This window comes from Acanthaster planci, linkage group LG08 (genome assembly GCF_054643075.1).
Source record: "Acanthaster planci isolate LZ-2023a linkage group LG08, COTS_SCS, whole genome shotgun sequence".
NCBI lineage: Eukaryota > Metazoa > Echinodermata > Asteroidea > Valvatida > Acanthasteridae > Acanthaster > Acanthaster planci.
In genome coordinates, this window is record NC_141784.1 from 14,908,347 (window position 1) to 14,923,043 (window position 14,697).

Here is a 14,697-nt window from a genome sequence, read left to right on the forward strand (position 1 = left end):
TTCCTATGAAAACTATCTTTCCAAACTAATCCTCCCCATAATTATAAAATAAACAGACACAAGAAAAACACAAGACAAATTTCTCACTTTTCGTCTTCTCTTGATGACTTGTTATTTCTTTTGATTCTCCATTTTCATATTTACAATCGTTTAATCTTTCTTCAATTTTATTTTTAACAAAAGGAACCTTCCCGTAAAAAACTTAGCCAAAAAAAGAAAAAAGAGAGTAGTTGCATTACACGATGGCTTCAAATAAGTGGAAAGTGTTGTAAAAAACTTAGCCAAAAAAGGAAAGAAAATGGAGAGTAGTTGCATTACACGATGTCTTGACACAGGAGAAAATTAAGTAATTGATTCAAGTATAATAAACCTTGAAGGATTTGCCTCAAAGTTCATGTACTATTTCTTGGAATACAGGAAACTTTACATAAGTAAGCAATGGATTCAAGTGTGATAAACCTTGAAACAAGGAGCAGCGAAATGTGGAACTTGGCTAATTTTACGCATCAATTTAGTCACTTTTCTATTTCTAGAACAAACATCATAAAATTTCATGTACTATTTCATTTATGATGTCTTGGAATACAGGAAACTTTGCACAAATAAGCAATTATTCAAGTGTGATATTCCTTGAAACAAGGAACAGCGCAAAGTGTCACTTCACAAATTTCACACATCACTTTGGTCTCTTTTTTTTGCCACTTCTAGAACAAACATCACACCTTTTGTATAATGTAGCTCGTTTTCCAGTTGGTGGAATTTCTACAGCAAAATGTCTTCCTATCAGTCTACCTGGACCAGGAAGACAGGTTGGTCTACCTCTAGATCGATACACTGGCAAATTTGGTGAACGCAACTCTAAAATTTCACTCACCAACATTTGTCTAAATGTCAAAAAACTGTCAGTGCCACCAATTTCCATAAACACAAGATAAGAGTTTACAAGAGCAACATCAAGCAAAAAAAGAACAGTTTCTTTTACCATTTGATTGATTTTCTGACTGAATGGTGTGACGATGCCAGCTAGTCTGCAATGTCCACACCCTTCATCCCCTCATAGTCGAGTACATACTTGGCTTTCTCCAAAGCGATGCCGTCGCGGTTCCGCTTGCCGGTGTCGGCCATCTCGGCTGTGTGCATCGTGGACAGCATACAGACATCTTTTTTGTCTCGCCAGACCAAGGCAAGCAAGCCTTTGTCGAGGAGCAATGAACAACATCCCCTCTCTCAAGTTTCAAGGAGCACAAGTCCTTGGGCATGTCTTGACGATTGATTCTCACCGTCCCGACAACGTTCGTCTTCTGGTCATGTAGTTTCAGGTACAGTTCTAGGCTGCTGAACCAGTTGTCCATGAAAATGGTGTACCCTTTGCCAAGAAGATCGGCATTCAAGACAAATACGATTTTCGTACTTGACAGTCCAGCAGTCTGGTCTTGACCGGTGTAAATCTTGAAGTTCCAGGTGTATCCAGCGGCAACACCCGTGCTTTGGCAGACTCGATGCACTTTTATGCCAATCCTCACACGCTTCTTGGGGTTGTACTGCTTGAACTTCAGTCTCCCTTTGAATTTCCAAAGGGACTCAATGGTAGTAATCTTGCTGGACGGAATGTAGACAGACTTGAACTTCTCGGTCAGTTCGTCTATCACCGGCTGTTATCGACAAAATGCAGATAGGCCAGCAAGTCCATAAATCTGTCGCAGGGCATAGTTTCAGGAAAAAGCGGAGTCTGAAGTATTGAGTCTCTCGTCCGGTAGGACTTCAAGTCGGGTTTCGGAATCAGTCCTTTGACTATCATCATGGACAGGAACACTGACATCTCATTTGGTGTTGTGTCGAACCAGCTTCGCATGTGACTTGGACTTGCGTCTGGTTGACTTTTCGGGTGTTCAGCGGCATAGCGGTTGGTCTCGTTGGCAATGTGCAACGTCAGCTCTGGGGTGAAAAACTGCTTGAAGATTTCGAGAGGAGTGCTGTTCTTGTCCAGTTCTTGTACTTGAACACCCGCTGTGCCTTGAAAACCGTCTCGATGGGGAAGTTGTCATCCGCCATCCGTTGAATGGACAAAGAAGTCTTGACCTTCTTGGCAGGCCTCGCTAACGGTGGTTGCCTGTCAGAATCGCTGTCACTAGTTACATTTTCTGAACTATGTTCAGATTCCGACATGAAATCTGAACCACTAGTCACAGACAAAGTTTCCTCGTGTAATGCAACTGAAGGGCCAGGAAGCAGCCAGGCAAATATATACCCAGCGCCACAGAAAACACTTCTTTTCAACAAAACAAATAACCAATTACATTGAACAATGGCCCATCTATACCCCGAGTGCGTGGTGCTGTTGTGCTGTCCACGTATTCCCAGCCCAGCAGGGCCGTAAACAATGGCGCGCACACCATGCCAGTGGCCTGCATTCATCACGTTCTGGGCCCACACAAAACGCATTGCATAAGCCCTGTCCACGGCCTCGAGCTCCGCTCCTCGGAGATTACCCAGGGTATTCAATCAGAGACAAAGGGGTGTTTTGATGAAAAAAAACATTTACCAAGTATCAGGGGATCAACAAACTCTCCAGGTTGCCCCAGATTTCCATTCAATGTAAAGGTCCCAGTAATTACAAGTGTACACTGAATAAAAGTTACAGGTGTGGTATGTGGCTGCAGCCGCTTCCCGGTTACTAGACTTTGCTCCAGGCACGGCTCTTGCCGCTTCCCGACGCAAAGGGGTTAATGTCATTTAATAGTACTGTATTGTCTCTTTTAGGGTAGGGAGCGGTTATCAAAGAATGACAGAGAGTCAGTGGATTGACTTGCACACATTACTGATTTATTCTGAAGAAATATTTACATTGTCTCCATATTTACAATGATCAACTTCTATTGCCACCGAGGCTGGATATTACTGTATAGGATGTTCATCATAGGAACAATAATCAGCGTACAGCTCGTAAAAATCTGAGAAATTTATTCGGGAGTGACAAATAGGTTATTCATGGCAAAGCTATGCACTCATGAACGGACAAGGAGTTTGAGGGATTTGCACCGGGGAGATGTAAATAAATTTTGGATTTTTTGCCCTGCCTGATGTGTATTATGAATACACGTTGCTAAGGGAAAACATCCAAAATAAATGGATGAGGATTTGTTTCTCTGAAGCTGCCTGCCAGCTAGGGAATGATCAATGCTGGCTTCCAGAGCTGGTCGCTTTATATAGACTTTCAGGGCCAGGTCTTAGCCAATGAGAACACTGAATTGGAGTGAATAATTCATACATCTAGAAAGTCTATGGAGGAAAAGTCTATGGGGATTTTGTGTACACTTGGTCTCACTGACTTAGTTTCTGGAGAGTGATAAAGTCCAAGAAGTTTTGGAACGGAATGGTGAAAGGCTGCTCGTGGGTGTGTTATGGGGGACTTAGTCAATGAGAGAGTGGACAGGGTGAGCTTTTCTTTGTACATTTAGTTGTGTACAACACTTACATGTAGTCTCTGGATGGCTATTACCCCGCAATTCTTGTGGGGTAAAACTGGGTGAGTGGAGGTAATTGACCTTGCTGTGCCGTGACCCGACACAGACTTACCGCATGTGGTTTGGCAAGACGCATATGCTATGAAGTGGGGGTGTGTGTGGGTCAAATGTATGGGTCTTATGTGTGACTGAAAGTAGTATCAACTCCTGGAAAGATTTTGGGGGAAATGACAAAGTTAGAAATGTGCTACAGAGTAGTAGTTCAGGGGCATGTCTTGGCAAAGCACAATCAGATTGCGTGTGGTATGCAATGCAATATGGATGGTCATTGTGTGCTTGCTGTGGGATGAGTGCATGGTGTGTATACTACAAATAACGTATACACTGTAATCTACATGCATATAGGGGAACATTTTGTAGGAATGTAACAGTACTATTGGTTTCTAATAGGATTGTCTTTTTTTTGGAAGACCCTTGTGCATTCACAAAGCCGTAGTTTTTCGGGGATCTTTCCAGTGGACATAAAATTTTCTCTTTTTTTTGGTCATTTACAGAAGACACCTCTTGTGTATGATAATGATTTGAGTATCATTTGTTTTCATTTTCATTGCACCATGTTTCTTATGTACAGGAATGTGTCACAAGCCATACAAGCGAGGGATATGAAGTTTTCTTCAAAAGATCCAACCCAATTCTTTATTGCAACAGATTCAGTAAGAACACTTTCAGCTAAATGTTTTTATAACAACTATTCTTCAGTATAGATTGTTAATTATAATTAATCAATTAATTATGCATTAAAAAACGACAGTTGACTTGTCTGTGTCCAAAACCTTGCATTGGCAAAGATTTGTTCAGACATATATGATGAACAATATCATGAGGACTTGTAATGTGTTGGAATGATGCTTTACTCTGAAATGTGATGTCATAATGACATTTTCTCACTTGGCACTGAATTCCATTTACATATTATTCAAAGACAAAATGAAACTGAAAACCTTATAAAGCCAATATTCTGTGCCTGCTGATGGTCATTATGCTTGTGAGGCTCCAAAGTGTGATATGGGATATTGATGAAGCAATCTTAGGTGTTGAATCTACATACAAAATGTTTTGCTTTTTTGTATTCAAGGTTGTCTAAATGACAAGGTTAATGGAGACATTTAGAAATGCTATGTACTCACACCTAAATGAGCAGATGAACTTTTTCCAGATATATTATTAACTTGAAATGAGTTTCATGTATGGAATAAATAAACAAAAATGTTGGAAGTGTAAAATACTAGCTTTTTTTAAAATCCAATATTGAGTTTTCTGGTCAATGGAATATTAAAAAGTGGTTGACAGTAAAGACCTTTGATGACCTAAGTGCTTTATTGGAGTATGTCTGAAATTTTTATATCTTTTCCATTGTTTCTACAGGGGTGCATCTTGCATGGAAGCAGGCATGGAGATAGAATCTCTCCAAGACACTACGGAAAACCAATTGGTAAAGTTGTATGTCTTTTCAGACATAAATTTGCATCTTTGGGCATTTCATTTGCCAAAAATGTTATCGAAAAGATGGCATTGAGAAGTAGTGTATATTCCCAGCGTAATGAAAGAAAAATTATCAGGATAAATTCCTTGCAATAGTTGTTGGCTACACAGCCAAAACGCCGCATTCATCCTACCCGATTGACCTACAATTTGCATATTTCCCTAGTGACATTACGCCATTCACTAAATCTTGATCAACTTCTCGTGCATCCTCATCTATCTGTCCCACAATGCACTGCAGCGTAGCTGCTGTGTTCACCGATGTCACCACACCGGGCATGCTGCCATCCTTTGGGCCTACTCTACCTGCATTTCCAGCTTACCTCAAGCCCAACACGGCACCATGTCAGCAGTGTTGTAGTGGAGACCCCTTAAGACCTTCACAAGAGCGCTCAAGACCAACAAAAGACCTCTCGTCTGAATTCCAGTCACAAGCTATTCAACTGAACTGCAGCAAAAGCATTCCTGTGTCATTGTTCACCCTTTTACTTGTGACTGGTCTTGTGCATGGTCTTGATTCTGGTCTTGTGTCCGGTCTTGTGATGGTCTCGACTACAACCCTGCATGTCAGCCTACGGATGGGCCGACCAACCCCCCTCAGACTAGTACACCACCAGGGCTTTCGCCTACCTTTTCTACTCCCCCCTCCTACACAGTGTGGTTACCTCAGGTGCAAGTGATATCCATCCCTTCCGCTTAAGGTCCGCTTTTTTCACAGCAAGTCTGCCATTGCTAAGGGACCAGGAAGTTCACAAACTGTACGCCTGTGTGCCCTCGAGCATGCAACAAGTTAATGAGCGGACTGAACGTTGTTGGAAAACACGATCGACTCGCAGATACATTTACATATTGCATTGTTTCTGAGGAGCAAGCGATGTTGGAATAAAATGATCAACTCAGAGAAACATTCACATATTACGTTCTTTCTGCAGATTTTAATACAGTTGACTGTCGTTATTACAAAATCGGCACATTTCTATGGGGGAAAAAATCTGTTACAGTGAAATTCCATTGTACAAAATTCCTGTTACAACAAATGGTTTTTGTGACTCCGTTGCCTGAAAAATCAATGTTGATGACCCATTTATATTGAGCGTTTCCAAATTGTGGTGGTGAAAACATGTGCGCAGTGCATCACACTGGTTCCTGCATGTACATGAACGTTGTATACGAATGTAGCTCTACATAGTAATGTAACAGTGAGAAGATACGATCGACACAGATAAAGTGCATTATCTCACTCCAGTTCTTTATTATGGTGTCGCCACAAGAAAACCCCTGGAAAGATACAATAAGTAATTTCCATGTAAATACAATGCCTTGGAGAATTCCAATTAAACTATGTAAATTACGAAGAAAGTTATTATAACTGCAAAATATTCTAAATCATCAAAGAACAGAAAATGAAGTCGTGCAGTTCACCAATCTAGAATTAAGTAGAGTTACATTCCAGTCTAAGAATACAAGGCATGCGTATGCTTTAACGCGCAGTCAAGAAAGGAATTAACTTCGAAAAGTGCAACAACTTCCACTGTCTAAGCCACAAACTTAAATCTGTCCACTCAGCATTATAACTATAACCTAAGGATCCATGAAGAACTGACTTAGGATATAACTTATCTCAACAAGTCAAAGCAACGGTGATACTGTACTAGCATATTATTAAACTCAAAGAAAAAGAACACATGATTTCATAATAATAAGAACACATGTCTGCACCACCATCTAGTATTAGCAGAACCTTAGGGGCTAGTATGCAAGTCTACTAAAGCAATTGCAGTGTAGTGGCATTATACCTCCATTGTACACACACCAATAAACAATGTGGTCCATGAAGTCTCTAGAGGGCAATGAACCTTGTGGCTCACATCCTGTCTCCCTGTACTAAGGCATGGGCAACTTCCAAGAAAATGTGTGCATCTCATTATAAATGCGGCAAACTAAGGGATTAAGGGCTGCACTGTGGCTCCATGCTCTGATACACTGCACTGTCTATGGACACTAATGCAGAACAAAGAAACTAAGAATTTATACACTAAACTTTCTGAATTGCTGAGAGTAAAGAACACACTTATCATAACAAAGATACACTTGTCTTAAGTCTATCTAAAATACACTTAACAAAGGTAATACATGCAATTGAGCTTCAACTAACTCTGGAAAACCACAATAACTTTCTGATAATACAAAAGTGTAAAAATCTAGAAACTACTACATCGAGAACAACTTTGGACTTACCCTAGCCCAGTCAATCTAGAGCTAACAAGAGGTGTAAAGGTTATTAATGAAACTTCTGCCAGCAACTAACATGAGGTAGATCTTGGACTACTGTGGTGTTGTCTGTCCCAGCGCTGTGGGGTGAATGACTCACTGAACAAAGAGCTGGCAATAAACTAATGTCACGGTTGAACAAGCTTAGCTATCAAACGAGGGCGCTGCACAAGGGCTATATGTAAATGACCCGTCACAGTAATTTTTTACATTGATTACACAAACGTCAAAACAAAACTTCCCTTCCCAATTCCAATAAAAATATGCCCAAATACGTTCGCTTGACTACTCCCACATCTCAAGAGTCCAACTAAGCACTGAACCCTGCTGCAAAAAGACCCAGTGTACCCGCACATGTATTTCCTTTTTTTTAATCTTACATGCACATTAAACATTATTTTATTAATTTAATTATTCTGAACACATCACAGTATATTTGATGAACTATAACCGAGAGATCTTTTTGATATAACATCAATCACGCGTTCACGTGTATGCACATACATGCATAAACGTGCATATGAACAACAATGCACCAAAGCCATTGCCCTGTGCACCTACAATGAATTTCAGACAGAACAAACGTTTCTACACGGATTTCGTAATAATGAGTGTCTACTGTATGTTGAAATGCAGTTTTGACTTCAAGAAATATTATCAGCTGCAAATTTTGTGAAGCAGGTGTTCAGTTTAGAAAATTCGCAGTGCAAATTCGGCACCAACTTGAACATAATAATGTTGAACATAATTTGCCCTCTGGCAGATTTTATAGCAGCAAATGCTTTATGACATCATTATCGGTGTGAATCTGCATCAAAGGAACCTGGGATTACGATCCATTATTCTACCTTCACATCATGAATTTTGAGTTGTTCTTCATCACGTGAAGGCAATGTGCAGTAAAATAACGTCACATATACAAAACCTTCAGGGCAAATTTTTGCCCGTACTGTGCACATGAATGCTAATGACTTTCCAAACATGCATGATGCATGGCGACAGATGGGTGCATCCCGGATGGTCAGTCATGTTCACATTGCTTGGATTCTTCCATTTTCTTTAAGGGATGGATGAAACCTTATTTTTATATCAATAACATCGGGAAAGCTTATAGCGAATAAAATGTTTCTAAATCACTTTACACAGAAAGTAATTATAAACAAAATTTTTTTATCTCATAAATGTTTATACGTTAAAAATTAAATACGAAAAGAATAAATGATCCCTATTTTGGTGAATGAATTCAGCTGGGCACCAAACAGTTTACAATTCAGCCTTTCGATGGAGGAGGAATTACGGGGAACAATTTGGAAGTACATATCACAAAATTAAACACTGATTTGTAAAATAAAATTTCTGACAAATAAAGAAGACTCTATCACATCATTTACATTCCCAGCGTGTTGCTGCTCAGAACAGGCGATCGCAAGTGTATGTTGTGCACACGTGGCACGGCGCTGCATGCTCTGTGGGGTACGTACATGTACATGTAGGCTACATGTACAATTGACTATTTGCACGGGCCTACTATCATCACTGAACCTGTACCAATCATTTATGTCAGGAGTTCCAAACTCAGATTAGCATAATAGCCGACGATTATAATGAACATGCCGTTCCAATCACGGATTGGCTGGACTCTCCGGTACACACAGCTCTTGGAATCAACTGTTCCAATCGCGGACTTTCCAGTTGACATTGATATTTAAATGACCTGACCTAAATTTGGGTAGGGCATTCTGAACGCAGAATGAACGGAGCATTCATGTTTGTAGATTAACATATACCGTTCTTACCTCGTACGGTCTTCGTTGTCAAGTGCTCTTTTGTTTAAAAATGTTCGCATACTAGAGCGGACATCCCCCAGGAAGAATGGTGAGGCCTTACTGGTAAGCCCCCTAAGACAATCCTCCTTCAGTGGCCCCTCAGTCAATAAGCAAATCATCACACCAGGCTGTCCAGGACCCGAATGACATTCAGGACCTGCATGGGTCGGATACTCGGGAACTGTCATCTGATGAGGGCAAACCTGTATCAGCCAGTGGGCTTTCTCTGTCAGAACTGTGCCTGCAACTTCATAAGAAAAAAATAATCCAGGTTCTTGACTTCCTCTCACCAACTCATAAACAAAAAGAGGTCAACTATCCATCCTTCAAACATCACTCCTCCAGTCCCAGTTCTTCAGCATCGATTTTTCTGAAGATTCCCCTTGACCGCTCCTGCATCAATGCTATCAAAAGACTGGCAAGGCTAAGAGATGGTGACCTTATTCTGCGAGAGCTCTTGGCTACTTCTATTTCCATCAAGACAATTTTGAGAATTAATTAGTTGTTCCGGAAAGTCTGGATGTGGCCAAAGCTGACATACGGAAATACCTTGGAAAACACATTGAAAGACCTGGATAAAGTGGCCCACTTTTGCACCAACTGTTGTACCTTTATGTTTCTACTCGCAGAGTTTCTGGCATGTGAGGAGGGCTCCTCTGTCTCACAAGACTTTGCTGTGATGGCACTCAGATGTATGGACGACATGATCCCACCATTCTCTAGCGTTCACTCACATACTCTCCTCACCACTTCTTCTCATAGGTTTAATGTCATTTACACCATACAGATACTGCATGAAGGAGTGAACCAGAAAGTAAAGAATCTACCATTGTTCTGAAAGACATTTTTTCCTGGCCAATTCCTCAAACGACTGGAGGCTGAAGCAAAGGGGATTGATACAACACAGAAACCTAACTTCCTTTAAGCTCCTATGCCAAGACAGGAATTTGAGCTGCCAAGACTGCCGCAATATTCCCCTGAAACATGCCATGTGTGAGCCAACCCTTCTTGGATTTCAGGGCCCCTATAAGCAAACCAAGACAAGGATGGGCCGACTTCAATTTCCCCACAACATTAGGCCTTAACCACCCATGGTGAGGCATCAACCAACTCAGGAGGGGGCTGCTTACAACTCATATAGAAGGATACAGGCGCGAGTTAACGAGCACCCCTCCATCCAACACTTTCCTGAAACCAATTCAAATTCATCATGCAAGTCCAGACAACAAATCTTGGAGGCAGAGATAGAGATTCTACTTCAGTAGAAGGAGATCATACCAGTTGCCCACAGCAAGAGGAATACTGGTTTCCTGTTTACTTTTTTCCTCACGCCAAAGAAAAATGGAGACTGATCATCAATCTCAGGCATCTGAACAAGGTCAGACAGTCAAAGTGGTTCCTATGGAGACACTTCACACTGCTATACAATCTCACGCCATTCCAGCATTGGCACCATCAATAGACCTAAAAGACACCTATCTTCATATCCCAATACTCCCGTAGAACTTGAAATTCCTACGGTTCATGTGCAATGATCAGACCCATAAATTTCACACTCTCAATTTTGGCCTCTCCACCTCATCCAGAGTCTTCACATGGGTGACCAAAGCCATGGCAGCCCATCAGCACCATTTACATGTTCTACTCTTTCAATTCCTGGATGACTGGCTGATCGTGGGACATACCCTCAGCAAAGCCAAAGTTGCCATGCAACTCACAATCATGCCACTTGACTTGGGTTTTACATCAATCATGAGAGGTTGAGACCCCTCCCCTCTCAACACCAACCTACCTGGGAGCAGTACTCAACCTCCGCAGGGGCATAGCCATGCTGACAAACCAATGTATTTCCAATCTACGGCAATGCTTCACCCTGTTTGTGACTCATCATCAAACAATTGGCCAAGCCTGGTTTCACCTCCTTGGACTGATGGCCAGTCTGATAAACTTAGTGCCTTGATCCTGCTTACTCATGACACCACTATTACCACACCTCCTCTCCTACTTCAAAGCCTGGTCAAGTCTTCACTGATCTTGAGGTGCCTGTTCCCTCAACCATTCATCCACACCTTTACTTGTTGACTCGACAGACGTCATCTCGATGTGGGTCTCCCCTTCTAAAGACCAAAACACGAGGTTACAATTACTACCAATGCATTGAACCTCAGCTGGGGTCTTTCTCGCCCATTCCATGCGTCGTGCATGTTGCGTGATTGCATTTGAATCAAAACTTTTTTCACAAAATGTTAATTAATATTTGTCTCTTGGGTATACTTGTAATTGAACAACACATATCGAAAAACACATATCAATGTTCTCAAACTACAGGTGATCTTCGAGGCCATATATCAATATAAGGTGACTGTAGAGGGCAAATATGTGATGCTCTTATTGGACAACACAGCTGTAGTTGGGTACAGTAATCACCAAGTTGGCACACAGTCTCCACAGTTTTGCCTATTGACATGGCAACTACTCAACTGGACAATAGAGCAGACAGTTGTTTTAAAGGTCACACACATTGCAGGCACTGACAATACTTTAGCAGACACATTTTCACAGGGACTTGTCCAACAAACCAAGTGGACTTTAAACCCCATAGTGATGAACACAGATTTCACCACGATGGACAGACCACATATAGACCCTTTTGCATTGGAACTCAGTGCACAATTACAAGTGTTCTACTACCCCATCCTCAGGCGAGGGCCATGGATGCCCTGCAGATAAGGGTGGGAGGGTATGTCGGCGTACACCTTTCCTCCGATATCACCATTTCTCTAGGTTCTCTCCAACATTTGTCCAAAATCAAACAAAAGCAATGCCCAGTACTACCCATCACCCCCTTTTGACCACAGCAACCATGGTTCCCATGACAACTGGCCAACAGCCAGACATAATCCAAGGTCGAACATCGGTCTGCAGACCCAATTAACATGCCTCCATCTGACCTGCTGGCCATTGTGCAGCAATCCTTTGGAGTGTAAGGACTTTTTCCTGGGGCTTCCGCTTTAGCCACAAAGGGCCAATGATTGTCTCCACGAAAAATATACGACAGCCGTTTCTGACAATTCAGTTCTTAGTGTGAAGAATGGACTCTTGATCCAACCAAGGCATCTGTGACGGCCATAGCTGATTTCTTCATATTTTTAACTCGGGTCCCCTGGTGGCTACAATCTGGCTACAATGCATTGCAACTTTTCCAATGGCTCCTCGGTCTTTGATGATACAGCTTTGAAACATTCCCTAAAGGGAGTGTTTTGTTGAAAGACCTCCCACTAGACATCTGAACATAGACTAGCTGAATCCTACAGATGATCAGAGCTGATGTCACATCAGAGCACATGACTTCATCGAAGTTTCCTCATCATGGGCATAGTTTTTATGGGTGTATCTACTGGACATTTACAAAGCGGCCTGCTTGAAATCACCCTCTACATGTACATCCTGGTATCTCAGGGATGTCTTACAAGAAGAGTATGCCCATGAGAAGGCAATCTTTACATCCACATGGCAGAGGTCAAGAAGCTCATCTCCAAGAGGAATAGCCAACAACTCATTTGGGCATTATATTTTGGTGGGTATCATCATGACAACCACTCATACACTTAATATTACTTTATTAGCGCTCTTTATCTTAATCTCAAATGAAGGTACACATGTTTATCTTTTGTTGTAAGGAATAGTACATCCTTGCCAAAATCCCTCCCCCAGGTTACGGTTCTCTGCAAAGTGTAAGTCATTTGGGTAGGTTGAATGCAATAGACCCTTTCCCCACAAGCGTCTGGTTCAGGTCTACTAGAGAATACTTACTCAATTGATCTGTTTCCCTCCCATCTTCCCCACTTTTGGCTGTGATACCGGAGTGTTTTCGAAAAAGGATGAACATGGCAGCCAATGCTGCAGTGCAGTGTGATACAAATGGATGAGGACACACAAGCAGTTGATTGAGATTCAGTGAATGGCATAATTACATTAGGGAAATATGCAAAATGTAGTTTATTTTGATAGGTATTTTCTGGTAGACCCAAACCACATATTTCTGGGAAAGAATATAATGAGGGATTGATTTCCCACTTATTTAGTGAATTGTATTTTAATTGGACTTTGTCTATTATGTGTAAGGAGTCATCTCAAATCTCAGCTGGGAAATGTTGAGGACAGACTGTGGTAGAGTGTTGCAGCGGAATATGGAAGTGAGGCTCCTGAAAAACTGCCCCAAAATCTTCCCAGAATGAAATTATCAGTATTTGTATACACCCCCCTTGCAGTTTTAGCCATGCAGGACACCTGTCGTTTTGGTGACAGAAGAGCCACAGGCAAAAGACTCCACATTTAACCACTCACTCCTTATTCAGAGCCTTTTGAAACTTCAAACTTGAAATAAATATACTTTGGCAATATACATAGCTTCTTTATGTTTTTTCTCTGGCTAGGAAGCTGTGGTTTTACTTCCAGCAAATGTACCTTTATTTGCATTTACTCTGGTGATAAAGCAAATTTTGAAAGTTTGCAAGTTTCATCTACAAACAGCTTCCAGTATTGAATTCAGAACTGAATAGATATAACCATGGAGGTATACATGTATGGTATAATGAGGGGCAGACGGACTGCACCTTGTACATTTAACGACTGAGTGGAGCAAATTCAGATCTTCTTCAGACTCCTCCCCAAGGTCCATTTAACTAACCTATTAACTTTGGTAGTTTACTAATTCTGGTAAATTTTAGACTCAGTAAAAAATGTAGAGAGCTAACCAGAGGTTGTCTTCAAAGAAATCAGGTGTCATGTGACATCACAAAAAGTACATTTTTTAAAGTATATGTGTTATACTTCTGTAGTGTCCATAGGTCTTATTATTCAGACACCATTGTGACATGAACATTGGTCATGTGATTTCAATATCAGCTCAATATTGAACCGTTTATTGTGAGCACAGTGAAGGAAACATTGAAAATAAGTAGCAAGTCAACTTAGTGTCATATGAAAGACTTTGGGTACATTTGAAAATGTTTTTAAATTTAATTTTTGGCAAAAGTACTTGAAGTTTACTCAGCCAATAGTTTTCAACAATCATTATCTTAAAATCCTAGAATTCTGATTGTCTGAATTATGTGGATATATCCACACCAAACGATTGTCAGAACTTGCAGAAAAAAAGGATATTAGGAATGTACTTGACTACAGCGCAGCATAGAACTAAACTTGAAATAGTAGTTCTTTTTTTTCTGCATCAATACTCCAACTAGAAAAAATAAGCACATGCATAAAGGAATCATGTGTATTTCTGAATGTAAATGTGTAAAGGGGAACATTATATTTTCCATAAAAAAGCTCACTTTGTCTCTTTTGCTGATTTCAGATTCTCCCATTGATGCTATTAAGTTGGATTTTTCCCCATTTGGTCTGCCATATTTTTTGGTAAGTACAGATGAGATATTACTGAAGAGGAATAAAGGTATAATGGAGCAGTATTTATATTATTCTAGACAAGGACTGGCTAAACATTTCAAAAACTGAAAGGTCAGCTGCAGTCATCTTAACCACTCATGCCGGTTGGAGTTTGGATGCAGGACGTGCTGGCAGGCAATTTT

General features: G+C 41.0%; 1 protein-coding gene across 4 annotated transcripts in view; it reads left to right on the forward strand.

The window, feature by feature from the left end:
• Window positions 1–14,697, forward strand: part of wdr60 (WD repeat domain 60) — a 270,009-nt gene that overhangs the window by 184,210 nt on the left and 71,102 nt on the right. For all 4 annotated transcript variants that reach the window (XM_087140251.1, XM_087140254.1, XM_087140252.1 and 1 more), the window contains 3 exons: window positions 4,096–4,177; window positions 4,890–4,956; window positions 14,466–14,524. In XM_087140251.1, coding sequence (XP_086996377.1) covers window positions 4,096–4,177; window positions 4,890–4,956; window positions 14,466–14,524 — 208 coding nt within the window. The remainder of the gene's footprint in view (window positions 1–4,095; window positions 4,178–4,889; window positions 4,957–14,465; window positions 14,525–14,697) is intronic.